Source organism: Mya arenaria, chromosome 13, assembly GCF_026914265.1.
Source record: "Mya arenaria isolate MELC-2E11 chromosome 13, ASM2691426v1".
NCBI classification, from domain to species: domain Eukaryota; kingdom Metazoa; phylum Mollusca; class Bivalvia; order Myida; family Myidae; genus Mya; species Mya arenaria.
The window spans coordinates 32,726,433-32,752,970 of NC_069134.1; the positions used below are offsets into that span (position 1 = coordinate 32,726,433).

The following is a 26,538-nucleotide window of genomic DNA, read 5'->3' on the forward strand; positions in this document are numbered from 1 at the left end:
CGGACGACATATGATATAACTATAAGCTCGGCAACGTTCATTCTGTTAAGCGGTACAAAATATTTATTGAATGTACACTTGAAAAAGATCTTACGGAGTTCTTAAATAACAATGTTAAAACATTGCACTTGATTTGCAGGAAATTGTGTCATTTTTCATATAAAACTAACTAGGTTTTGTAATTGCAATATGAAAATTAAAGGTTGTGTTTTATGTTCGCCGGCTATCATCGCAACTTGAAATGTCGTGGAGCCAGATTATTCAGTGTATAACGCAATTTTGTCTGGCGACCGTTCCTGACAATGTCGCGTATTTTGTAATATGTATATTTATAGTGTTAGTTACATACGCGATTTATAGAAATAAAACTAGAGAAAAAGGAACGAAGGTTGACAAAAAAACACAGTTTCGATTGAACCACCGTCGAGAGGTTTGTGTAAAATTTATTATATTAAAACATTATCTAACGCTTCAGAGCTTTTAAAAACCAATAAACAACTCACATAAAGAAAAAACATTCGATAGTGAGTTAAGAGATTAGTAAAGGTAATAAATAGTAATCGTTTACTTCGTTGTTTACATTTCAATACGCAATGCAGGAAATAGTTTGTGTTTTGTAAGTTTCGGGTGCTATTGAATTGTAAAATCTTAATTAGAGAATTGTCGTACAAGACTAAATGGCAAACTGTTTAGTTGAGCTATATAAGCTTCCGAATACACTATGCATGATACATGTATTTAAATAACATTTATTACAATGAGCTCATCATAATATACCATCACAATTATCCGAAGAGTACTAAGCATGTATGTGCATGTGTGCGTGTGGTTGCGTGCGTGCGTGTGCCTCATACAATTTAAAGTGTGTTCAATGTTTCCCTTTGCTGAACGAAAACTATTATATATTTAAAGCGAAGCCCTCAAATATTGATTGTATTGTTTCAATGTATATCATAACGAAACAAAGCAAAAGGTATGTACATAAACATGTCTTTAAACATTGCATGAATTCGAAAGTTGCCATTCTCCGGAAATAAACTTTGTAGATAACGCACGTTATCAAATGTTAATTTTCTAAATAAAGCATGTCTCCGGAAGCTGACTTTCATTTTAATGCATGGAGCTAAAAGTTGACCAAAAATAATGTATAACTATTGAAGTTGATCCTCACAATAGTGCTTGTTTCTAAAATTTGACTTCCAAACAATGCATGGCTCGGAATGTTGACTTAAAATAATGAACGATTCCATTATAATTATGATAATTCAATGATATATTTTTAGATATCAATTTACTTGGAACTAATGCATCGTGACAGTTTGTGTAGTTTTTTCCATTCTACATAATAGAAATAAACTTAGTTTTCGTTATGGAGTTGAAAAAAGCCACAAATATAAAAAACACACATTTTGAAAAGTTTTTCAATCGTATCGCTGTTCACAAATGATCAGTACAAGAACTGTATCACTTGTTTCTTTTTTTTAATCAGTTCTATAGAACCATTGGCGCTTGGCTGTTACTCCAACTTGGACTTAGGTGAAATAACTTTTGGGATAACAGTGTTGTTGTTTGATTTTATTATCTCTTATAATATATTATCATTGTATAGGCTGTTTGATCGTGGTCGACTTAGCAATGCATACTTCATGATACCGTTGAACTAATTTGTTCAATAGCTTTTAATCTTACATGCTGATCTTTCTTTTATTTTATATACACTATATTACATTATACTTTATCATATTATATAATATTGTTTCAATTGTGTTTATTTATTTCAGAACGATGACGTGCGGCCTCCGAAAAGGAAAGAAAATTTAAGCAATACTGGTCAGACATTGTACAAATCGCCCTCCGAACTCCAGCATGACAATTTGGAAAACTCCGTTGCTATTAAATTAGATGTTTCCCCGGTATTACTTGGGGAACCAGAAAAAGATGTCGTCAATGTAGATCGCGTGTTGGACGATTTCAGGTCCGCGTCCGCACAAAGTGTCACCAATCGGTCCCTTAATAGGCAGACCACTTTGACAAATAGGCACGAGCATACAGTTACTGCTCAGAATAAAAAGAAATCGCATCGTAAAATTACAAAAGCTACTGATAAGACTAAAGAAACTCAAACCATAAAACCAGCAGCATCACTTTTGAATACTTCAAGAGATGGAACAGAACTTAACGATGGTGGTTTACAATTTGTTGAAAGTACAGAACTTTCCAGAGATGTTGGTACCAGAGCTCGTCCGAAAAGACACGCTTCGCGAGCACAAGAGGTAGTGCGTGCAGTTTCTAAAGGTTGTCATAATGTAAGTATTTTATTTTATTCATGGTATTGACTAGTATGATCATTTTAATAAGTCACTAGCTAAAGTCGTCTTTACTTAGTATGCTTATGATCAATTGTATATGTGCAACCATCCGGCGCCCTCCCCCAGTAAAATCGTCCAAGTTTACTTCTTATTTCAATATAGAAAAAATAAAATACGCCAAATTGCACAATTCGGATTAGACATTTTTAAAATTTCGTTGGCAGGTACCCCTTAACCCCCTTTTGAGGAACAGACGTGAGTATAATATTACGCCCCTAAGTTACACCCCCTCTTACGTCAAATCCTGGAGCCGCCCCTGGGGGCTATCATACTTAATTACATACATAAGGATGCAGCAGTTGCATGGAGGTGTGAATTTCAGCTCACATTTCCACCGCATCGATAAGCTATAATGCTGCTCTGTAATGCTTAAAAACATCATACGATATATTAAAGAACGGCCGTCCTTGTACTAACATTATTCAGGCAATCGTTCAGCTATATTTCACAAGTGTTGCAATGAATGTATAAAGCGAATATAGATGTATAAGGTCTTCCTCATGCGCTAATTTAAAGATAGATATCTAGATGGCAACATGTTGTACTCATGAATCTTGTATGAATGCATATGATATTTATTGTAACTTCGTATATTTTAATAATTGTTTAAAAATCGATGGCACACACCAAATAACAATGGTGTTAGAAATAATATTTTTTTTAAACGTTTTAATTAGAAACGTATTTCCTGGTCGTACTGACAAAATAGCGACAGCTAAGAAGCAAGGAATCTATTTTTGAAAACGAAATCGAAAGTAGGAAAATTTGAAACGCCTTCTTTATCAGTAAATAACAATGAAACAGTTTGTAAGTTTCTATTTATAGATTATCATGTTAACAAATGACTGTGTATGGGTTCCCTGAAGAAATCAAATATAAACATTTGTCAACATAGTGTGAAATATTTAAACAAGATCTCATCAAAAGACCGTCATCAATGTACGGCCTCTATTCACTATATATTTGCATTGTATATATTATAGATTTAGGTCCAAATTCTATATACAAATGGATTTTGATCTGGACCAAAAAATCTTATATCATTTATTAAATCTTTGATATAATGACAAAAGCTAAATGTAATGAAAAAATATTATGGTTTTCCTTTTCCACCCAACGATCAACAAATAGATTAATATGGAATCTCTTTTTTTCATTTAAAAGTCAATTATTTCCTTACAAAATATAGACTATAAGAACATAGAACGCGTTTTCAGTAGGCTGCATCTCTGCTATGAATAATGTAATGCAGTATAAATAATAGTATACGTCGCTTTTGAATTGAGTAAGAGGATTTCGCAAATAGCGTTTTAGTTAATAAAACTTTTGATGATGATTACAAAAGTATGATAATTGAGTCTTTTTGAACATGATTGAAAAATTAGTTATTATTAATATTAATTTAAGATATATGTATTTCCTTTGACCAATTTACAATTTCTTAACAATTTTTTTGGATGCTAAACAACAAAGAAAATCAATATCTTTGTATACATAAAACTGTATGAACCTGTCGTTTTTCTTGCCCTTTGAAGTCTTGTCTCGTGCCGTGAATCTTTCTGTGGTGATTTGATATCCCTGACGTCAGACTAGCCACCAGTCCTTTGCCTAATCTATCTTACCTCTACAAATACAAAATGCGTAAATTTACTTATCATTTCATGGGCGTTAAACAGACGGCCTATGAGAACATCTCCAAGCTTATAGAGCGAGCCCATGTGGCGGCTGAAAGGGACGATGCCGTGAAGGCGAAGCAGCTGGTCCTTCAGGCGCTTGTAGGGATCAAAGAGGAGCAGGACAGACTCTCAAAGGGGCTTGGTCCTGTTGTGAGCAAGCAGCAGTTGGGTGATTGGTTTAGGAAGTGCTCCATCATTTTTAATAAGGTATATTTTTTATTAAAACAGTCAAATAATTTCTAAGCCGCCTTTTCCTGCTTTGCGTATGAAACCTTCATACTTATAGGACCTCTGATTTAAAGAGACGTTATTTATTTGAAGCAGGGATTTAAGGTGCAATTATTCGTGCTGCTCCCAATTCCTTGCCCTTATTTACCGATTGTTTTTCTGTTGTATTCATTTAGCGCTTTTTTCGACGCAGCCGAGGTATTGTCATGGCCTTAATGTCGATGTTGCCATTGGCGTCGTTGGCCCACAATAACATTACACTTGTTCATGAAGGTTCATTGCCTTTAAAGATATTCCCATACAATTTGTTACTGATGTTGTCAGATACAAAACTCACAGATATAGCAAGGCCTAAAACTCAATTTATTTACGATTGTTGAGTTATGCCCCTTCTCGGCTTAAAAACAATTAGGGACAAGCGTGTGCGTTCGCTCAAGAGCGCCCTTGTTAAAATATTATGTCCATGTAAAGCATCCACAGTGTGTGTATACCACGTGATAAATTATGTCATAAATACTTTCCATTTTGCTTCGAATGATGACTTAAAACAAAAATAACTTCTGATTCTCCACCATTTTTAAATAAAACAAAGGGCAGTCTATGCTGCTAAAAAATGCCCCGCCTTCGTTCGACAAACCTGTGTCCTTTGACAGTGCTCCATCAGGCGGCGGTTTTGTGAAAAAGGTTTTTCAAAGTGATTTAAGAAACGAAACTCTCAATCAAACTCTAGTAAAATACCGAATTCGGGGCTATATAAGCTGTGTAGTCTGCACCACTTTTCATTTAATATGTTGAATAAATAATAAAGTTATCTTTTAGATTGTTAAAGTCTTCATTTGAAGTAAAATATTGCCTTCCGACGTAGCATTTGTCACGTAATTTATCACGTGGTATACACACACTGATTCAAGCAGTTTAAAGACATAACGATTCATAGCTTTCGTACTGCATACAACTAATTTTATTAAGCAATCTCACATATTTGGGTTTTATATAAGGACAGTAGATAGATCAGCAATCATTTCATATATAATTCTGAAAACAATAATGATGCACTATTCATATTTCAGATTGGAGAATACGTGCATTCTGCCCGGTATTTCTATACAGGTAAATACAGCCATTTTATGACACATAGTCTCCAAAGAATGACAGTCTTGTTCCGGCTATATATGTGTCAGTATATTTTGTATGATAAGGAGGTTATTGTGCTATTGTGTAGTTAAATGCAATTCAATCCGAACCAAAAATGTCCTTGATCGCTATTTCTGAAAATACAATATACATTTCTCAGTGTTTGATCGGGTTTTCCGTATTTTCATTACCTTGATCAATTCTGGCAATAGTTCAAGTTTACTTTATCGATTCTTATTAATCATTATTGTCGCATTGAGCTCGTCTGTTGTTTTTTTGTAAAGTAAATAAAAAAAATCGACTTTATGTGTAGCCTTAGTGTGGTCGGCGTCGTGCAAAAACTTTAACCTTTGCTACAGTATTGAAATGGAACTTGGTACACATGTTGCCAGAGACAATATGCACTTGTATAACAGTCCCCAAAACTCTGACATAAATACTCCGCCAGTAAGGCTCTTTTTTCCAAAACATACACGGTGCTCTATTTCTTTTACTTCAGAGGCGATGGTTTAGTTGGGAAGTTTGAATGCTTATACGCCCTGTAAGGTTGTCATATACATGTAGTAATTAATTTGTTGTAACGTTTCCACTGTATTCTTTTCTTCTTGAGTAATAAACATACACATAGAAGTTCATTGCAGTATATCCCGGTTTTTTTTTGTGCGCCCGCACCTACATTTTGATCGCCAATCAGATTTTATCATTATTTTTTTAAAAGACTAAACAATAATCAATCATAATTTTTCTACGCTAGTTTACGTGTTTTTGTAAAGGGAAGTTACCGATGCGTGGTGTTTTTATACTGTATATCGATCGGTTTAGCATAGGTTTTAATAAATTAAATCAAAATGGTGGCTTCCGGTATAAACAATGCGGCTCGAATTTTGAAAATTAAATCCTTTTTTTACATTAAATATGTTTTGAGCATGCTTGAAGTCATTGTGCATAGTCTCATGCACTAAAGAATCATTAATTGAAGAACTAATTTTTGCAATTAAGCATGTGTATCTGAAACTGGTAGTTATTATATTGGGCCGAATTCAGAACATCCGCTCTCACTCACACTCCAACCACATTCCCGTAAGGGACACTCAAGTGATCACTTGAGTGAAATAAGGGGAGTGACACTCAAGTGATCTGTTCGTATTCACACGCTTCGCTTACACTTCACTTCATCAAGTGACCAATACAGTACAAATACATGTATGTTTTCAGGATCATAGCGGATTATCTGTTTGACTATAGTGATGTTTACAGTAAACATATGTTTATTTGCGATTTGAGTACCTTACTGGTAGATATGGCGACAAACAAATGACAATAATTATTATTCTAAAACTTAACATTTTAAAACATTTGGTTAATAACACAAAATCTTGTAAATAACTGTTGCAAAATTCGTTTAAATGTATGTTTATTGTTGTAATATAATGTTGTTGTTGTTTTAAATATGTAGCCGTTTTCCATTTTATCACATGATTTAAATATGAACTGGTATAAAATCTTGCTTTTGTAGTCTGCATAAAGCGGTCTTTGACGTTCGGAAATAATATGAAAGTTGAAAACACTTAATTAAAAGTAGCACATGGATAAAATTAGCGAATGAATCTACCTCTTATGGGGAAATTACACCTCGGAGTGAAAAACAACTTAAGAAATGTAGGGGATGAAGATGACGATAATAATAATAATAATAATTATAATAATAATAATGATGATGTTGGTGGTGATGGTGGTGGTTGTGTTAATGATGATGATGATGATGATGATGATGATGATGATGATGATGATGATCCAACTGAATATATGATGAAAAATACATATCAATTCTCTGACCACGCTCTGAAATGAACATGAACACTGCGTCAAACCGTGTACATAAGTCTAGCGGCCTAGCGGCGTAAAGTTATCGGCCTAGCGGCCTAGCTGCCTCATGTACCTAACAGCCTAAAATTGTTGCCTATCTCAAAGCATTTTATATGAGTTCTTTTCTAAAACAATGATAAATTAAATGTTATATTCATAAATCCTTTAGCGAATATCAGCATTTCCCCCTTTTGGGGGGATACTGGATTGAGGTTTTGGAATTGTAGGCCACTCGGCCGCTTACTACACGCCACTAGGCCGCTGGAATGCTTGATTGACCTTTGGAAAAAAATCGCTCCAACGTGATTTTTTCATTGAAAAACATTATTTTAGCATTGTTTCAGAGGAAAACTCATATTAACATGCGATGAAGTGGAAATCAATTTAAGACTGCTATGATTGTGTACGAACGAAAAAAAAACATTGATTTATCAAAGTTCCCAATAAAACGCATGAACAATACTTTTGAAAAAGAGAACAACTTTAGGCCGCTAGTCCGCCAAGTTCACGCCGCTACGCCGCTAACTTCGCGTACATTAAGCTAAATGTTCTTGCAGCCATCGATGAAAAGCAGCCATCAAGTTTGCTGGGCGTTCAAGATCATTACGAAACAAAACAAATATATGAAAAAAAATTGTTATAGAAGGCAACGTTTTTGAAGCACACGTACTTCAATGGATTATCCCGATCTCTTAAATATGTTCTGGGAACGAGGATGTCCCTTATTTGTTCCAAAATCTGATATATTTCACCTTTTCTACTTGTCATGTACATTTATCCCTCACACTCATTCATTTCGTATTTACAACCAATCCTCGAGAGCGGTTCAAGTGGGGCACTTGAGCACTCACAAATGTCCCACTCTCGCAAAACACTTGAGTCTCACTCACACCTGTGAATACGGATATACTTTTCACTCGAAAATATCTGGACCGTTTTGTGGTTACAGAGGATTAACTCATTGAGTGTGAGTGAGAGTGGTTGTTCTGAATTCGGCCCATGGCGTTGTAAGAGACTTTTGAAAATCGGAATGATAAACTAAGTATTATTTTATTCAAGTTATAATACAAGCGACCAAATTTTACCTTGTTACGACGAAACTGAAGATGACAGCTCAACTTAACAAGAACATGAGTCATTATTTGGTCCAAATTAATGTATTTAGCTTATTTTTGACCAAATTCTGACAAAACTACAGTTTTGATCAAAAATCTTTTCATCAATAGCGATATAAACACTGGTCTGGATTGACCAAAACATAGGTAAGCCTATGTTTATCACCTTAAATTTTGTTTGCTATTGCAACATAATCAGGGATTATAATGCACCAGTCAATTGTAACCACTGCCCCCCCCCCCCCCCCCCCCGGGTAAACCGGGGCAATGGGCCGTGTTTTTACCTTTCAGGTGGCCCCGTAGTGCCATGTCAATGCAGTGGTTTGTCTTCACACTAAAATAGCGGGGAATGGGCCTTACTTAAGTATCCTGGGGTGGTGGTGGTGGTGTTGGGGGGGGGGGGCATTTTGCAGGGATTTTACCAACAGTTTGTCCATACAGGTCAGGTATTTTACCCGGGATTGGATGGACCGGAAGTCAAAGTCCCCGCTTTTCCGGACTTCGGGAGGCCATATACAATTAGCTGGTGCATAAAAACATCTAAATGACCATAAAAGTACTCTGAACATACCCTTGTTATGCCCCCCTTCAAAGAAGAGGGGTATATTGCTTTGCACATGTCGGTCGGTCGGTCGGTCGGTCGGTCGGTTCGACGGTAGACCAAAGCTTGTCCGAGTGATTAATCAACAATTCCTGGACGTAGGGTCATCAAACTTGACATGAAGATTGGGCCTGACAAGTAGATGACCCCTATTGATTTTAGGGCTCATCAATTAAAAGGTCAAGGTCACAGTGAACTTTAATGGAAAAATAATTTTAAAGCTTGTCCAAGTGATAACTCAACAATGCCTACACCTATGGTCATCAAACTTGATATGAAAGTTGGGCCTGACCAGTTGATGACCCCTATTGTTTTTGGGGAACATCGGGCCAAAGGTCAAGGTCACAGTGATCTTGAATGGTAAAAGGTTGTCCGAGTGATAACTCCACAATGCCTGCACCCATGGCCCACAAACTTGACATGAAGGTTGGGTCTGACCAGTAGCTGACCCCTATTGTTTTTGGGGCTCATCGGGTCAAAGGTCAAGGTCACAGTGACCTTGAATGGTAAACGGTTGTCCGAGTGATAACTCAACAATGCCTGCACCCATGGCCCTCATAACTGACTTTGAGGTTGGGCCTGACCAGTAGATGACCCTATTGTTTTTGGGGCTCATCGGGCCAAAGGTTAAGGTCACAGTGACCTTGAATGGTAAAAGGATGTCCGAGTAATAACTCGACAATGCCTGCACTCATGGCCATCAAACTTGACTTAGAGGTTGGGCCTTACAAGTAGATGACTCCTATTGATTTAAGGGGTCATTGGGCCAAAGGTCAAGGTCACAGTGACTTTTAACAATTAAAGGTTGTCCGAGTGATAACACAACAATGCATGCACCCATGGCCCTCAAACTTGACTTGAAGGTTGGGCCTGACCAGTAGATAGTAAAATCAATAGGGGTCAAAGGTCATGGTCAGAGTGACTTTGAAAGCAAACTCAACAATTCCTGGATCTATGGTCATCAAACTTGATATGAAGGTTGGGCCTGACCAGTAGATCACCCCTCTTGCCTTTGGGGGTCATGGGGCTAAGGTCAATGTCACAGTAACCTTTAATGCAAAAAAGTTAACAAATCTTCTCCCAGTGATATCTCAACAATGCCTGAACCTATGATCATCAAACTTGACATGGAAATTGGGCCTGACCAGGAGATGACCCGTATTGATTTTAGGAGTCATTGGATCAAAGGTCAAGTCCACAGTGACCTTGAATGCAAAAATGTTTGAAGTGATAATTCGACAATGCCTGCACCCATGGCCCTCAAACTTGACTTGGTGTTTTGTCTGACCTGTAAATGACCCCTTATGAGTTTAGGGGTCATCGGGTCAAAGGTCAAGGTTACAGTGACCTTGAACGAAAAAGCTTTTCTGTGTGATACCTTGTAAATGCCTGCACACATGGCCCTCAAACTTGACATTTAGATTTTTGGTGACCAGCTGATGACTCAATGGATTTTGAGGTCATAGAGTCAAAAGTCATGGTCATAACACAATCTATCCTCAAACTTTGAATGGTCATAATCTTAAAACTGCCTCAACTGCATCCAATGTAAGTGACAAATCAGCTGTCATTTCGGTCTATGCATATTTCATACAATTGTCCATATAATCCTGACAACATGGCGCTCAGGGGGTGGGGGGGGGGCATAATGTTTGACAAACATCTCTTGTTCTTTTTGTTTTGATAAGCACATGCCATTGCATTCCTGTGATAACAAAAACAAAAGTTGGTCTAGAAATTTAAATATATATGGAGTCTGATGTTTGATGATGCCTGTATGTAAAATATTTTTTTACAAATCGAAGTATGTCTAAATACAATTGCAATTGATGTTTTAGTGATTCAGGTAGATTTATATAAGACGTTTTAAACTTTTTATTAAAGCAGGGTTATTTTTTATTATGAATGATCGCCATATTAAAATAGGTTTTAATTATATTAGAAATTTGATTTATCCATATAATGTTTGTACTAAACACGGATGATAAATACATGTAGTATGTATTCCGACATTTTCCCAATGTCCATTAGAGGTTCAGTTCAAGATTGCATTTAAATGGGTTCATATTGAACAATCTTTCTTATTTATATTGATAATAAGGAAAAACAAAAAAATTCGCGCTTCGAGTTTAATAAAAACTGACAAAATTGTATTTTTTTTTTCGCTCGCTCCAATTTTGTTGTGCCAAAATCCGAGGAAGGAAACATTAATTTGGTGTGGCCTAAGCTGAAACATTAATTTAATAGTGCGTTTAGTTTTACTCATGTTTTTAAGCTATAACTTGTACTGAATCAGGATCGCGGTTTCTTCTTATTGTATCATGTTTTAGAGAGTTTCCCTTGTTCTCATCTAAACTTTAACTCCCATACGGTAACAAGAAGGCGGAGCTTAACTGTTAAGTAACTAGCTTGCAGATCAACTATAACACTGTCTACTTATACCGTACGCTAGTTATTGCACGTTGTCTTAAACAGTATATGGTCCCAAACACTGAAACAGTTACGTCACCCACTTGCCTCGTAAATGAAAATTTATAAACTCATGCATAAGCGCTCGTGTATTATTTCAATCAATCGGTCGTTGGTGCTGTTACTATTACATAAACCCCATGTCATTTACTTTAGTTATCCTATCACAGCTACGGTGTATGATTCTACATGGAACACCGCTAGTCACGCGCATGTATCCAAGGCACTATGGGAGAACATTGTCTACAATGTGCCGCCTCCTTTGGTCGTCATGCGATACGAGGTATGTAGGCTTTTTGTTTGTTCGAGATTTATTGAGACTGTTGTTTTTTGCAATCGACGGCGCCGACGCGTTATACCTTCCTGTAAGATTGTTAGCCTACAAGCAACGACTTAAATCATTGGCATATTTTCCATTAAATTCCATTTAGATGCCTTGTAATGTGTCACAACTCTAGAATGGTACACGTTTAGAAAACTGCCAAACATTGCAATACATGGGGTTTTTATTTATTTTAAACTTTATTTGGGAATTGAATTATGGTCGCCTTGGTGAGAAGAGGGTCTCTAACTACTGCGCTTACTCGACAACTAAGGACAATAAAAGGAAGACACTCAAAAAATAAACCATTTTTTTAATTCTCAATTCTGTAAAATATATTTTATTCATTTTGTTTTCATTGCTCATTATCTTTTAGCTCACCTTAGCTGTAGGCTAAGGGTGAACTATTAGGATCGGTGAATGTCCGTCGTCCGTCGTACGGCCAGACTTAGTTTGTTTACACTCTAGTGGTCACATTTTATGGAATTATTATATTATCGAATATGGGTCATCTGGGATGAAAAACTACGTCACATGACCCAAAAATAGATAAAGCTTGTTAACACTCTAGGGGTAACATTTTCAGCCCAAATATCCTGGAAATTTGTCAGATAGGTTGATTCGATGATTTCTAGCTCAAGTTCAAATATGGGGCATTTGGGGTCAAAAACTAAGTCACAGAGCCAAAATATGGAAAAACCTTGTTAACACTCTAGGGGTAAAATTTTCAGCCCAAATATCCTGGAAATATGTCAGAAATGTTGTTTCGTTGATTTCTAGTTCAAGTTCGAATATGGGTCATCTGAGGTAAAAAAAAATAGGTCATAGAGCCCAAATATAGAAAACTTTTGTTAACACTTTAGAGGTAACATTTCCAGCCTAAATATCCTGGAAATTTGTCAAAAAGGTTGTAATTCAAGTTCAAATATGAGTCATGTGGGGTTTTTTTATTGTTATTTTATTGTTTTAAAATCATTGAAGGTACCAACTTCAAACTTCATGAACTTATTCCTAGTTAACTGTGATTTTTGTGACAAGTTATATAAATCCAACTCAAATATTGTAAGAGTTATTGCCCTTTGTATATTTTTAAACAAATACATATTTGTCATGTTTTTACATGCCTGTTTAAAAAAACTGGACAGATAATAGTTCCACCTATGATGTATTGAAGGGCAGACCGGCACCATCCAGTATGTAGTCCGATCAATTACTTTTGAACCCTTTGTCCAATCATGACCATTTTTGGTCAGAATGTGTATGTTTGATAAATAGCAAAATTACTGTAGTTACCCGAGAGTTATTGTACTTTAATAAAAGAAATAACCTAAAGTTGCTCTTGTCCTATCAATAACTTTTTAAGCATTTGTCCTATCATCACAAAATTTAGTGAGAATGTGAAAGGGCAAAATTCATCAGAGCAGCCAACTCCTTGTTATTGCCCTTTAATTATCAACAAGTCTATAGCACAAAGTTTTACTCAGGTGAGCGACATAGGGCCATCTTGGCTCTTCTTGTGGATTTTACTAAACATTATTTGTTTTTTAATAAATTAATATTTATGTCTCATGTATTTTTTATCTGAAATAAATACTGGTTAAACCAATAATCGAAATATTATTTATCTACCAGAACATACTGAAGTTGCCTCTTTGCAGGACATCAAACGCTTCCTATATGAGCTGGACCGCATTGCGCGGCTCGCGGAGCGCAGAAAACGATGGCAAGTGTGTATAATGATCGACGCCGACATCAACCGTGTTCATGTGTATTTGAGACACTTTTTGATGCTCGGGCCAGAGAACATCCGTGAACATCCAGGCCGCAGGGAGGCGTTATGGAGAACCGCTCGTTGCTTTCTGCAGATTGTAATGCTGAAATAAATTAATCATTAATAAAAAATCGTATAGATCTTGTACTTCTCATATTGGCTCATTGCAATTTTTAGCTTGTCTAATTTTTAAAGTAAACATACGAGAACTTGTCATAGCCTTGATGTCTTAATCGGCAAAGCGCCATTGTCATAACTTGAAAAAGTCGTTCGAGGTGTTAACATTAAACTTGGTGAAACATGTGCCAGTACGCATATAATGTAACCTGGCCCATACACTGTTATATATACTAGTTACTAGTATAATTGTCCATATGTGCATCTTGATGTTCTTGTCCGATGACCGCGTTCTGACATTTTAAACGAAACAAAATTGATCGAAAATGTCTGTTTCAGGGCGACCACATGCAAGTCAAGAAAGTTTGCAGCATAAGTAAGTAGACAAAACGGTGTTTGTTATTCCGATGCTATATATTTCTTATGTTTGTCTCCAACTATAAAGATCAGGCTTTTTGCCTTTTAGATAAATGTTAAAGCATACTCAAAAGTCTATTTTTTGTTTTTGTTTTCTTTATGAACTAAAAGGTTCTTTGTCACATTATGCAAAGCTTATATATCATTGCATTTTCAATTACCTCTTTAAATACGTGTTACCTATTAAACACTGCTGACCCTTCGTCTTTAATCTTTTAGAAAACGTTGTCGATTTGTAAACAAGAAATATTGTACTTCCGCAATAAGATTGATCTCGGAATTATTTGGCCCGTTTGAATTCAGAACTTATCATTGATGTCATACTTTAGTAATTTTGCTTCATAATCGTGTTTAATAAGTTTTAAAGAGTATCAAAAGTGAACACAAAGTCGAAGAACTAAACAAATACATAACATTTTGCCTTTTGTGACTTATGTACTCTCACAGTTTTAAGATAATTGTAGAGAAGACTAAGGGGCCATTCTTATCAACGATCGTGACGAAAGATTGAAGTAGTTGTATTATTTAGTTCGAACATGATGTTAATGGTAACACTGACAATATTCACCCGAAATTGTTATGTTTACGATGTAAAATACGACACACGTTGATTTTATAGTGTCAAAGTCCTTTAAGGAAACAGGACCCTGTAATATAGTGCGGACATTGTTTTTAACATATTTATGTAAATTTTCATTTGTTCATTTTAGTCCTTCAAGAGTGTTGCGACTATAATGACGTCGAGGCTTTGGAGATATGGTCCCGGGCCTTGGTCATTTCCAAAGACTTTGGCATTGCTCAGCAGAAATGTGTACTTGCACTCAGATACGCCACGGTATGACACTTCAGGAAATGGGAGTAGCAGTATATTATCCGATCAATCTTTAGACGCCTTTGTCCTATCATCACCTAGTTTGGTCAGTCATGTGTATGGGCATTGTCTCGGATAAGTCCGATAACCTGCCATATCGCTTGAGTCGCATCGGAAATATTGCCATTTAATACTTAAAATTACCTAAATGCGGTCGTTTCCGATCAATAACTTTTGATGCATTGATTCAATCATCACGAAATTTGAGTCTGAATGTATACGGGCATAATATCTTGGACAAATTCAATAACGAGACATACTGCTAGTCCTTCAATAGTTATATCCATTAAATTGGCAAGAACTAATGTTGTTAATTCATTGAATGCTATTCAATTCGATGAGTGCAAACGGAATAGTAGAATAGAACAATATTCTTGCTTGAATAATTTTTAAATAACATTACCGTTTCGCTTCTTGACATCGCCTGTAACGTTTTACTTACTCTCATCGTAGTGTATCGTTTCGCTGTCGATCTTTTTATTGCACCATTTTGCTATCATCGGGTGTATTATCCGCTTTGCTTCATCGGGCGTATTATCCGCTTCGCTATCATTGGTCGTATTGTACCATTTCGCTATCATTGGTCTTATTTTCAGCTTCGCTATTACTCGTCTTATTGTGCCGATTTCTTTTCAACAGGACTCTGCCGATATTGCGCGTCTCAACAAATTGAAAGGAGAGATCGAACCTCAGATACCAGCCACAGTACAAAACGAGAATCTGGACTCTGAAGCCGAATGGCTGTGTGATACGAACGTGACGGCGAACGGACTTGCTGAGGTTCTTAAACATTTAGATAATTGTTGGGTGTTCTGTTATTATACAGGTGTACTTAAAGTTCATGAACCAATATACCCTTAAGCTTACAATAAATGGCTTTAACGTTTAACGTACCAAGTATTATTCTCTCGCCGTCGTTTAAACGGAGAGCCGTACTAAGAGATTGGTGAATAAAGCGGTGTTTATTCTTACAGAGTAGTGAAGATAGTCATCGGCCAGCAACACCTCGTGCTGGTCAACATGAGACGAAAAAGAAACGACGAAGACGTAAGATCAAATCTTTAGTTATTTATTTTGCATTTTACCGTATATGTAGTATTTGCATTTCAAATCATGGAATGTTCAGTCCTTGATAAATGATTTTTTCTTATATCCAGCAAAAGCCAAAAACCCTGCTCTTGCTAGCCAGGCAGATGTTGATGCAGCAAGAAAAACAAACATTGAGGCTGAATTGACAAGATCTCCGAGACAAAGAAGTTCTTCTGAATGTCGACCAAGTCAGCGGAATCTGTCCAATGGAGACATATACAGTCTTTCCCCACGAAATACAAAGATTCCGGTCCGAGACCACTCTGTTGATCGTTTGATTTACAGCAGAACTCCAAACGGACATTTAGAAAATGGCATAAATCCTGCAGTTCGGAGACTGCAGCTCAATGGGTATGGCGTACGTCAAAGAATCGAAGGTAAGAGAAGCACAATATGCGACCATTCGTATAAAGTTGCCAGCGTGTTTGACTCTGATTCTGAATATTCGTCCGACTCCGCTTCGAGCAACAGCAGTACTTACACCACAAATAATATAGAAGACGCGTTGGAAGAAATTGAAGTACCGGAAGAAGAAGTACAAACCTCATTTTACGAACAAAGCTGCAGGCATTACGAGGATGATACACAAGATGAAAGTGAGTACGTAGATACTGATGATAAAATGTTGAAACATGGCATTAAACTTAACATGTCATACATGCACCAATTTGCTGACAGAAAACCTGATGTAATAAACAGGGACAACTTTTATGAAATGGCTTTGACACAAGATCAAATGCGCAAAAGAATGCTGCAAAATCCAAAGAAGAATTTAAACTGTACGATACAAGTACATGGGTCACATGAAGCGTTTTGTACACCAATTGATTCAACACACGGAATTTCTGTTATTGAGATATCAGGGAGATCGAAAATTGGCCAGGTCTTTAATGAGGACGAAGTTTTGGTAGAATTGTTAGATGAAAAAGAAAAACAGGACAAACGCTATGGCAAAGTGTTAGGTGTTCTTAACAGACAACGTCACAAAGGCAAAGACCATCCTGTCTTTATATGCACGTTAGATAATATGGAAAGCCATCTTGTCAAACCGATGTGCAAGACAATACCGAAGATCCATATAATCAACAGGAATATAATAAGCAGGTTTGGTCATAAGAGGAAAAAATTCAAAGTAGAAGTCTATGACTACGATGAGCAAGCGGAAAAGCTGTGTAACCCGAAAATTTATGATGTGAATACATCGGGGCAGAAAACATACATGTTTTTGGTTGCAATGATATCCTGGAATCCGAAGTATGTGTATCCATTAGGTGCGATTGTGAAGATCATGAATTGGGGAAGTAGCATTCCAAAGGGTTTAACTGTATTAAATCTCCAGCATGAGGTACCGTCATTGTACAAGAAAGAGACAGTAAAACGTATGGAGTGTATCTCTATTGATATGGACCAACGCGGTGGTGATGAACTAGATAGTCACATGCTGCAGGGCCGCACTGATCTGACAGACCTGAATACATTCACAATAGATCCAGCTGAGTCAATGGACCTTGATGACGCACTGAGCGTAGAAAGCATTGACGAAGGGTATCGCGTGGGTGTCCATATTGCTGATGTTTCTGCCTTTGTGCAGCAAGGAGATCCGATCGATGTGGAAGCTTTTGAAAGATCTATTACTTTTTATCCAGGTATCCGAAAACCACGACACATGATACCAGAGCCTCTCAGCTCAAACATTTGCAGTCTGCTTGCCAACAAGAAGCGTTTGACATGGACTGTATTTTTCCTTCTCGACAACCAGGGAAACCCCATTCAAATGGAGGGAAACAATTATGATATAGTCGAGTCTTTCATCAAATCAAAGGAAAAACTATCGTATGGCCAGGCACAGAACTTTATCATGAACAACGGTGAAAAAAGCCAGCTGGCACAGGATATTAGAACAATATACAAACTAGCAAAGGAAATCCGACTGAGGCGCCTCGGAAAGGCAATGTTTGCTTTGACCAACGATTGGGAAGAAAATCTAGAAGAAGAATCACAATCCCAGACTGCGGAAGCTCAGTATCTGGTGGAAGAGTTTATGATTATGGCAAACAAGAAAGTTGCAGAAGTACTGTGTAGACGTTTTCAACGATGCGTGCCCATTCGTAGACAGCCACCACCTTCAGAGGATGGACTTCAAGAATTTGTCCAGAAAAACGGGATGTACATAGATGTCATGTCTACGTTTCAAGATAGGGATGTCTTTGGTCGAACAAGAGGAACAGACAACGTGCTTGCAGACAACAGCGTAGCAGACAAATCCGTACTTGTTTCCCAGCAACTTTGGACAAAAATGAAAAAGGATCCAACTTTTGCAGTGCAGTGCTTACAAAGGGACACTCTGTTTGCCCTTCAGAATGTAATTTACCAGCAATGGCTGAATATTCAGGAGCGATCCGGATATCATTGTGCTGCAAGCGTCACTCCGGAGGATGGAAAACACTTTTCACTCAACTTGTACCCTTACACTCATTTCACATCTCCGATCCGACGATACAATGATCTTGTTGTACACAGGCTTTTAAGAGCCTATGTAAGGAAATCGCCGAATCCGTACAAAAAGAATCAAATTGACAACATCTGCATCCACATTAATTCAGTAACCAGGCGTTCGAAGCAATACCAGCGAGGATGTAAAGCATTGGAAGAAGCCGTCAATTTACAAGAAAATCCAGAAATGATGAGCTGTTTCATAGATGACATTACAGATAAGGGATTCACGTTGCGTTCTCCCTTTTTGAGAAATGCCAAGAAAGCAAACACTGCCTTGAACTACAGTCTTCTAGACATGGGTTTCAGACCAGAGGTCAAAGAGGATACCAAAACAACTTGGGATTTGGTGAAGGCGACATGGAAGAAACGCCTGTATGATTTCAAAGGAGAGCCATTACAATATCCTCCTGACCGTGGACACACCCTACAGCTGAAACCACATAAAAACGCTGTGTTTATTCCATTGTATCACTGGGCAAAGATGTTGAAATCAGCTTCAGGGGGCATGCTTGAAGACCTTCGAAGAAACATATCTGCAGCTTCGTCAAACGCAAGCATCCACTCTACGGGTTTGGATGATGTGAACACTGAATGCCAAGACTTGGAGTTACTTCAGCCGAGTACCAAATTTACCATGACATTTTCTCGAGGGCAAACTGTTCACGTGCAAATGACTGCAGGTCCGCAGAAAGGTCTGCTCGTCACGAAACCGATGTTGTACAAAATGACTAACAACATCAATTTCTGCTTGCTTCACGCAGATGATCCAGTCCTACATCTGTTTCATTATGTGACATCATGTACTTTAGATCAGTACAAAAGTGTTAAGCAATATTTACAACGTTGGGTGCCGCTTATTCTCATGGAAGCTGCAAAAGGAATCGTACGCAGCGAGGAATCATATGTCATAAACAATGTACCGATAAAATTCACGGATCGAAAGGGAAAATTTGTATTGAGTTTGTATCATTCTGGGACAAGAAACATAGAGCTCTCTGGTACTGAGTCGGACGACGAGAATGAATGTCAGAGCGAAGGAAGTGCTCAATCTTACGATTGGCTTTGCCTCAAGGCACCCATTCCTGGAACAGAGAAAAGAGCAGGTGAATGTAGATCTGTCATTGACACTCTTCCAAACCAATGGGTAGGACATGCAGAAATAACAAGTGTCAGGAAAAAGAAAGACACAAAACTGACGGTGCACTTTGACCTGCATGAGAAGACCAATTCAATACCACTGCAAATGAAAGACGATCCCAAAACAACAAAGTACAGCGTGGAAATATTGAGGAAGTCTGAAGTTGACAGGTATATTGAAATAAATACCGGACTGCATAAACCTTAAACTATAGGATATATGCCTTGGGACTGATATTCGAACAATTTAAAGCCCGTTGTTTCATCTGAACTGATTAATAATAAAATACAAAATCAACGACAATAATTGTAACCTATTTTGTTCTGTAAACTCGGGTTTTAACAATGTATTTCAGATATATTTTGAAAGGGTTTAATCTGTTCTGTGAAAGATCTTGCAAGACATTAGTCCCAGAACAATGCGATAAATCGACTCATTTTTAAAGTGTTACAGTATATTCACAGGTTTATTAACATCTTTATCTTTTAATTGATATTATTGGTAGTGTGTCTTATATGATGTCTGTTGTTTAAGGCGCACTGAAAGCTTCATAAAGCAACTGCCATCTGAGAAGTCGCTTGCCACGTGTATCGCTTTGAACCGGACAATACCAAATTTAGGTAAAACTAATACCTTTTTGTATGCTATTTCGTTAGAGTTTATGAAATCATATAACTTGAACAACAAATGTTTATTACATAAAAAACACTATATATATACGTCATCACGTTTACTGTTTTGTTAAAGATAGGGACCATGCACACATAGTGGGTTTAATTGAGAGGGATCTGTATTTTGCTGCAAGTGACAACCCACAAGATAGAACTCTTCCTCGAAACAACCCAAAGCAGCAAGAAGCCATTGACAAAGCACTGTCATCGAAATTCACATTGATCCAAGGACCACCAGGTACATACGATTTATCATTATTTTAGGATATGCTATAGTTTATCAAATCAACAGGGTGTATTATTCCGGTGACTAATAGGGTTGCCCCATGTATTATTATTATTTTCGCTTTACTCGTTATAAAAAATTTATGACTTTATAACAGGTTTCGTTGAAACTAGATGACATTAATAGTATGCATTCACATTATAAGCAATTAGTGCACAATATCAAGTAACCCGATGAAAAAAACGAGGACAAGTAACTCTTACTGCCGACTGTTTTGTTAGTGATGACCAATAACTTCGTTAAAGGATATGTAATCGCAAGCGATCGTTTTTACCGTTGGAACGTTGCTTTTCAGGCACTGGCAAGACGTACACTGGCATAAAGCTGATGTATTTATTCGACAAAATCAACAACATTTTGCATAAAGAGGGGAAACCTAAAAAGCGAGTTCTATTCTGTGGACCATCGAACAAATCTGTGGACCTTGTTGCTAGTATATAAACCTTGACATTATTCTTATGCTTTTCAAATGTATTTCTTAAGAAAATATCTGGTTCTGTTATCTTCTTTCTCGTTAGTTAATAGCAATACTATTTTGTTTCATTGTATGCATTGATGTTAACAGAATGGATGCTGAAAAAGATGCGCGACTACAAGCCCAATTTCGTCCGTGTTTACGGTAGATCGATTGAGGCCATTGACTTTCCGATCCCTGGACGCACCTTCCTGTCAAAGAAAAGCACCAGAACCTTACATGCTGACCCGGATCTGAAGTCAGTAGCTCTCCACAACCTCATTAGAGAAAAGGAAAATAAATATGCAGAGGAAATCAAAGCATTGGATAAGTACTTCGCAAGTACAAACTACGCACCAGACTCTGAGAAGGTTCCAAAGTATGTCCATCTGATCCGTGAGGCATCCATCGCCGAAATTCGAAGTCATGATGTCATACTTTGTACAACGGCTGTTGGGTCAAACCCAAAAGTGCTGGAAGCCGCACATTTTCACCAGGTTTGTTTCTAGATAATGTTTAAATTGAGTGAAGATATTGCGAAACTAATCATGTTTTCATCCTTTCTCTTTTAACGTTATTGTTCCCAAACAAGTTATAGATTACCATTCATATTTTAGTGTAAGCTTGTTGTGTGTTTTATTTTATTTCATTTAATTTTTGATAAACAAACCAGTAAGACGTTAACGTAATATACTGTGTATACTATTTTTGGAAAAAAAACAGAACTAATTCATCAATGTTATGTTGAAGCTGGTGTGTCCTGAACCAAAGTGCACAAAGCAGCATAACTTTAACATTTTAGACAGCGTATATATATGCCGGATATTTCGTGTTTGGAAAAAATAACTTATTCATCCAGGTAATTGTTGACGAAGCTGGCATGTGTCCTGAACCACAGTGCCTTGTGCCGGTTATCGCCACGAAAGCTGAGCAAGTTGTTCTAATCGGTGACCACAAGCAGTTGAGACCGATCATTATGTGCCGGGAGGCAGGAGAATTAGGGTTAGAGACTTCGCTTTTTGAGAGATATGCGACCACTGACAGCGCCAAAAACGTACAATTTACAATGCTGGATGAACAATACCGAATGGTCAGTCTACTCTCTAAGTTTTTGTGCTAGCCCTGCTTTGACTCAATTTGCTTATTTGAAATTAAATGCAAAAATGGTTTTCCATCAGATTGTCGACATGTTTATTGCACTGGCTTTTTATCCGGTCAGTTAAAACTGCATAGGCGTTGTGTTTTGTTTATTTATTGACGGAAATATTGCTTTTTTCTAGCATCCACAAATTTGTGAGTTTCCTTCGCATACTTTCTATGACAAGAAGCTACAGACTCGTCATGGTTTATGGCGCGACAATCCGCTGAGGATTTGGCCAGCGGATCAGTATGTTTCATATCCCCACGTTCTAATACATGTTGAGGGAGAGGAGAAAACACTTACAGTTTCAACTGAGGATGGAAATGAGCATTCCAAGAGCAATGAACTAGAAATGGAGGAAGTGGTAAGAAATTAATATATCATACATTATGAAGTTGGTTTGCTTGATTAGACTCGTGTGGTCTGTTTATTGTTTCTCTCGTTCATTGTCGTTCGGGCCTTGTCCTTCTGCCTCTAAACAGGGTTTATATTTGACGTTTAACTACGAGGATTGTCAATGTATTATTAAGCGTTAATGATATTACGCATGACTACAGTATAATAAATGTTCACTTTTAATAGTGGAAAATCTGTTATTTCATATTTCACATACTTATTTATTTAGAAACTTCTCCAGACACTTACATGCACAGATAGAACAAACTGTTATATATCAATATCCCACAATAATTCAATGGCAAGCGTTGCGTATTTACTATCACCGAAAAGAGCTGCGATACGTTTGATGGTATTTTCCATGGATATTTTTTATATATTATGATGAGTTTAAGCATTATTTTATTATCCGATATTAAAATCCAACCAATTTCTTTAATCACGCTGCGCGACATTTGTTTTTTTTGTAGAAAAAGTCTTAAGTTAGCATTAATCTATAATAACCATCCAAAATCTGTGCATGGCGCATTGTTTTCAAAATCAAATAGACTTTAAGAGTTCTAGACCCATGAATTCTTTCCAAGTACGTAAATGTTAAGCTGATCCTTGTATGTTTCTAAACCAGCTCCGTTTGTACCGCTATCTCGGAGACCAATCCGGTTACGAACAGGTGTGCATCCTGTCCCAATACAATGCCCAGTGCTCGGAGATACGGCGTCGTCTTATTGAGGAGAAGTTTCAGGAGCATGCTTTGAACGTTAACACTGTGGTCTCAAGCCAAGGTAGACTATTTACGGCAGCCTGTATACTAGATCTTTATCCACGGGCCTTAAAACAAGCTCATTATTCAACCTATAATTGAGAATATATATTTTTTTAAACACAATTGTTAAGGTATCGTCGTACAGTATTTGTGCTGTATCATTTTCAGCTATAATAGAGAAAAAAACAATTTGTACATCATTTACGACCACTACATGTAACATAATTATTTCCGCACTATTTTCAACATCACATTATTATATGAGTGACCTAAAAAAGAGTTTTATTGTGAAAGGATGCGACGCTGTATTGTTTAACTCAGAATTGAAGTTTAATTTGACTTTAACGTTTATAAGTTGTTTGAATGTCTAGTGTCGGATGGATATTTCTGTTAAACGTGAAAAGGACAGTTTTGTTTACACTAATCCAATTGCTGTTAAGGTGGTGAGTGGGACTATGTAATCTTCAGCACCGTTCGCTCCCTTCCGGATTACATGATCGAGAAGAACCCTACATTTGGTTGGTGCAAGCGCAATCTCGGCTTCATCACTGACCGGAACCAGGTCAATGTAGCCCTGACCAGAGCAAGAAAAGGGCTAATTATAGTCGGTAAGGGACTGCTTTCTATTACGTCATGTTACATAACACAACATCATTTTTCAATCGAAACAAGCGACCTATGCTTGACCCATTCATTCTTTTAGGTAGCATTTTAGCAAACCGCACGGACTAGTATGTTCTTCTTTAAGTACGATGATGCTACATTGTATGCATTTATTGCATTTAATTAATGCATTCGTTCTGTACTGAGATTTCTATTATTTAACGTGGTGCCATATGTCTGAAAATCAACGACACCATTAATATCACATTAATGCTTTAAAATCCAGGGAACAAGAACCTGTTGGCTTGCGATGACGTATGGAAGACACTAGTTGAGCATTACGAAAGACGGGGATGTATTAAAAGCCCAGGTGAGTTCCCGCCAAAAGGCGCCAAGAAGACCAGACAGGAAATTATGCGGGAGAGACAAGCAATCGTAAAGCGAATGTATGGAGATGAATTGTACATATCCGGCAAAGGCAAAACCACCGATTACGAGGGTTCGTTCGATGTACCAGATGATGAAAGAACGAATCGTGCAAATGGGTCGTCATGGCAACAAGGTGGGCGAAGAGGGAGAGGAGGACGAGGGGAAAAACGGTTATAGCGAGCTGGGGCTTAAACACGTTGGCTGATACGTTATAGGGTTGTCATTTGAGAATGGTTTTTTTTATTGTCTTATATTATGTTTGTCAAATTTGCACATTAATTTATTAACATTTAATTGAATGCAGTTTTTTTTTCACCGTTAACATGTGATAAAGCAGATATGTAATTGCTGTTGTTGCTAAAATGATTATTTCTTTTAATGGTTTTGTTCGATCCAAATATCGTAATTATTACTTTAACTCGTAGTTTCTGAAGAATTGATGTTCTGAAATTAGTATAATAGATGTTGGATTTTGTATAAACGTTTTTATACCCAAAAATATTTCATCATCATCATCATTGATTTAAACTAATTCTTAAATGTTTACACTTATATGAAAATGTGTTGATTTTGTGTAGATAAAGTGTGATATTTAACCCTTAGTTAATATTTGCGCGCACTAATTTGTTTTATATTTTTAATTTTGATTCCAAGACGTTGCCTTTCTCTTGCGAACCGTTTGTGTTTGTGATTTCACATGCTAGTTAAAAGTATTATTTGCCAATATGATTTTTTTGTGTTAATGTCAGGTATAGATTTTCTTGAATCAGAAACTACCACAAAGAATTAAATGTCAATAAAACGAAATTGTAATTTATGTAGATTTTTATTAAATAGCCCCAGCATTATGTACTTTGTTTGCCATATATCCGTACTTCTGTATTCATCGGCGTTTTCTATTTATGATCTCATGCTTTTCACTGATTTACATAGAATGTTAAGCTGCACATTTTTTTTATTTATATATAGTTTCTTTACGAAAAGTAACATACATTGAATTGTTTTTCTTTCGTGGCTGTTTGTGATTGCATTATATTTAAAATTTACTAACGTATGTTCTTTTAGTTGAGACACAATTTGTTTTTTGTAAGATTGCAAATCGTATGTATGAAATGGTTTAGCTTTTTCTTGAATATCAATAGAGAAGAGATTAACCTTCTTACTTAATAAGATTATAAATTGCGAATGGTTTTTGCCTAAATCGTTATGCTGTCAAATTGAGTTGCAGTTACGGTGTTAATGTGCTATTTTGCTTTTTTATAACTATTCTCTTTCCCTGTTTCTGTGTGATGGTTTATGAGATTAAAGACGAGATCCCTTGAAATTATTTACATGACTGTTTCTCTGTATATCAGTTCTATGTTCCTTGTTTCTAGTTTTATTTGTCTTTCATTGTTAACATTCTGTGATAAAGTTTTTGCATTTTGTTTTCTTTATTCTGATCTGATTTTATACGTCATTCAACTGAATTTTCGTATCTTATATATTTTGTCCAGACTTTTATCATTAAACTCTTTGAAAATCAGCCCCTCGTGTTTTATTGTGAGTTAAATATTATTGATTTTGACCATTCGAATAAATAATTATGATTACATTATATGCAATAGTTCACAGTTTTAGATTTTTAAGAGTAACTAGTCATATCACGATAAAAAGACCAATACAACGCCTTTTGATGAATGCCTCTTTGTAACCGATCTATTGTTAATCTTCCATAAATGACATTTTAAACAATGAAAGGGAAGTCTTCAAGGTGAGCGACAACTGCGCTTCATCATATTTGCCACTTCTAACAATGACAATGTCGTTTCATGAAAAGCTGTTAAACTAATTCCCAAGTTTCCAAATGGTATGTGTAGTGAAATAATATTATAGAAGTTGGCAACGTGAAGGTCATCATATGATATATTAAACAGATAGATTAGTAGGAGTAAAGGGGCAGGTCGAGACTACATAGAGGGCTAAAAGACAAAAGCGCGAGTAGCGACAAACGCGAAAAACCGGGAAAAGAAACATAAGGAGGAGTGAAAAACAAGGGTGATCAATGGAAATATAGTCGCACGGGTGAGTGGAGAGGGAGAAAAATACTGAAAACGGCATAAGGAGGAGTGGATTG

The 26,538-nt window shown here is 36.8% G+C and overlaps 1 protein-coding gene across 1 annotated transcript; it reads left to right on the top strand.

The window, feature by feature from the left end:
- Positions 1-25,948, top strand: LOC128212900 (helicase with zinc finger domain 2-like). The gene is made up of 20 exons (XM_052918292.1): positions 1-430; positions 1,782-2,306; positions 4,046-4,252; positions 5,344-5,383; positions 11,629-11,741; positions 13,439-13,648; positions 14,008-14,044; positions 14,796-14,920; positions 15,596-15,736; positions 15,931-16,003; positions 16,114-19,849; positions 20,214-20,299; positions 20,427-20,588; positions 20,932-21,069; positions 21,202-21,587; positions 21,950-22,180; positions 22,371-22,595; positions 23,253-23,409; positions 23,831-23,998; positions 24,280-25,948. The coding sequence occupies exons 1-20, from the start codon at positions 242-244 to the stop codon at positions 24,597-24,599; spliced, it is 7,269 nt and encodes a 2,422-aa protein (XP_052774252.1). The 5' UTR covers positions 1-241; the 3' UTR covers positions 24,600-25,948.
- The last annotated feature ends 590 nt before the right edge of the window (positions 25,949-26,538 follow it).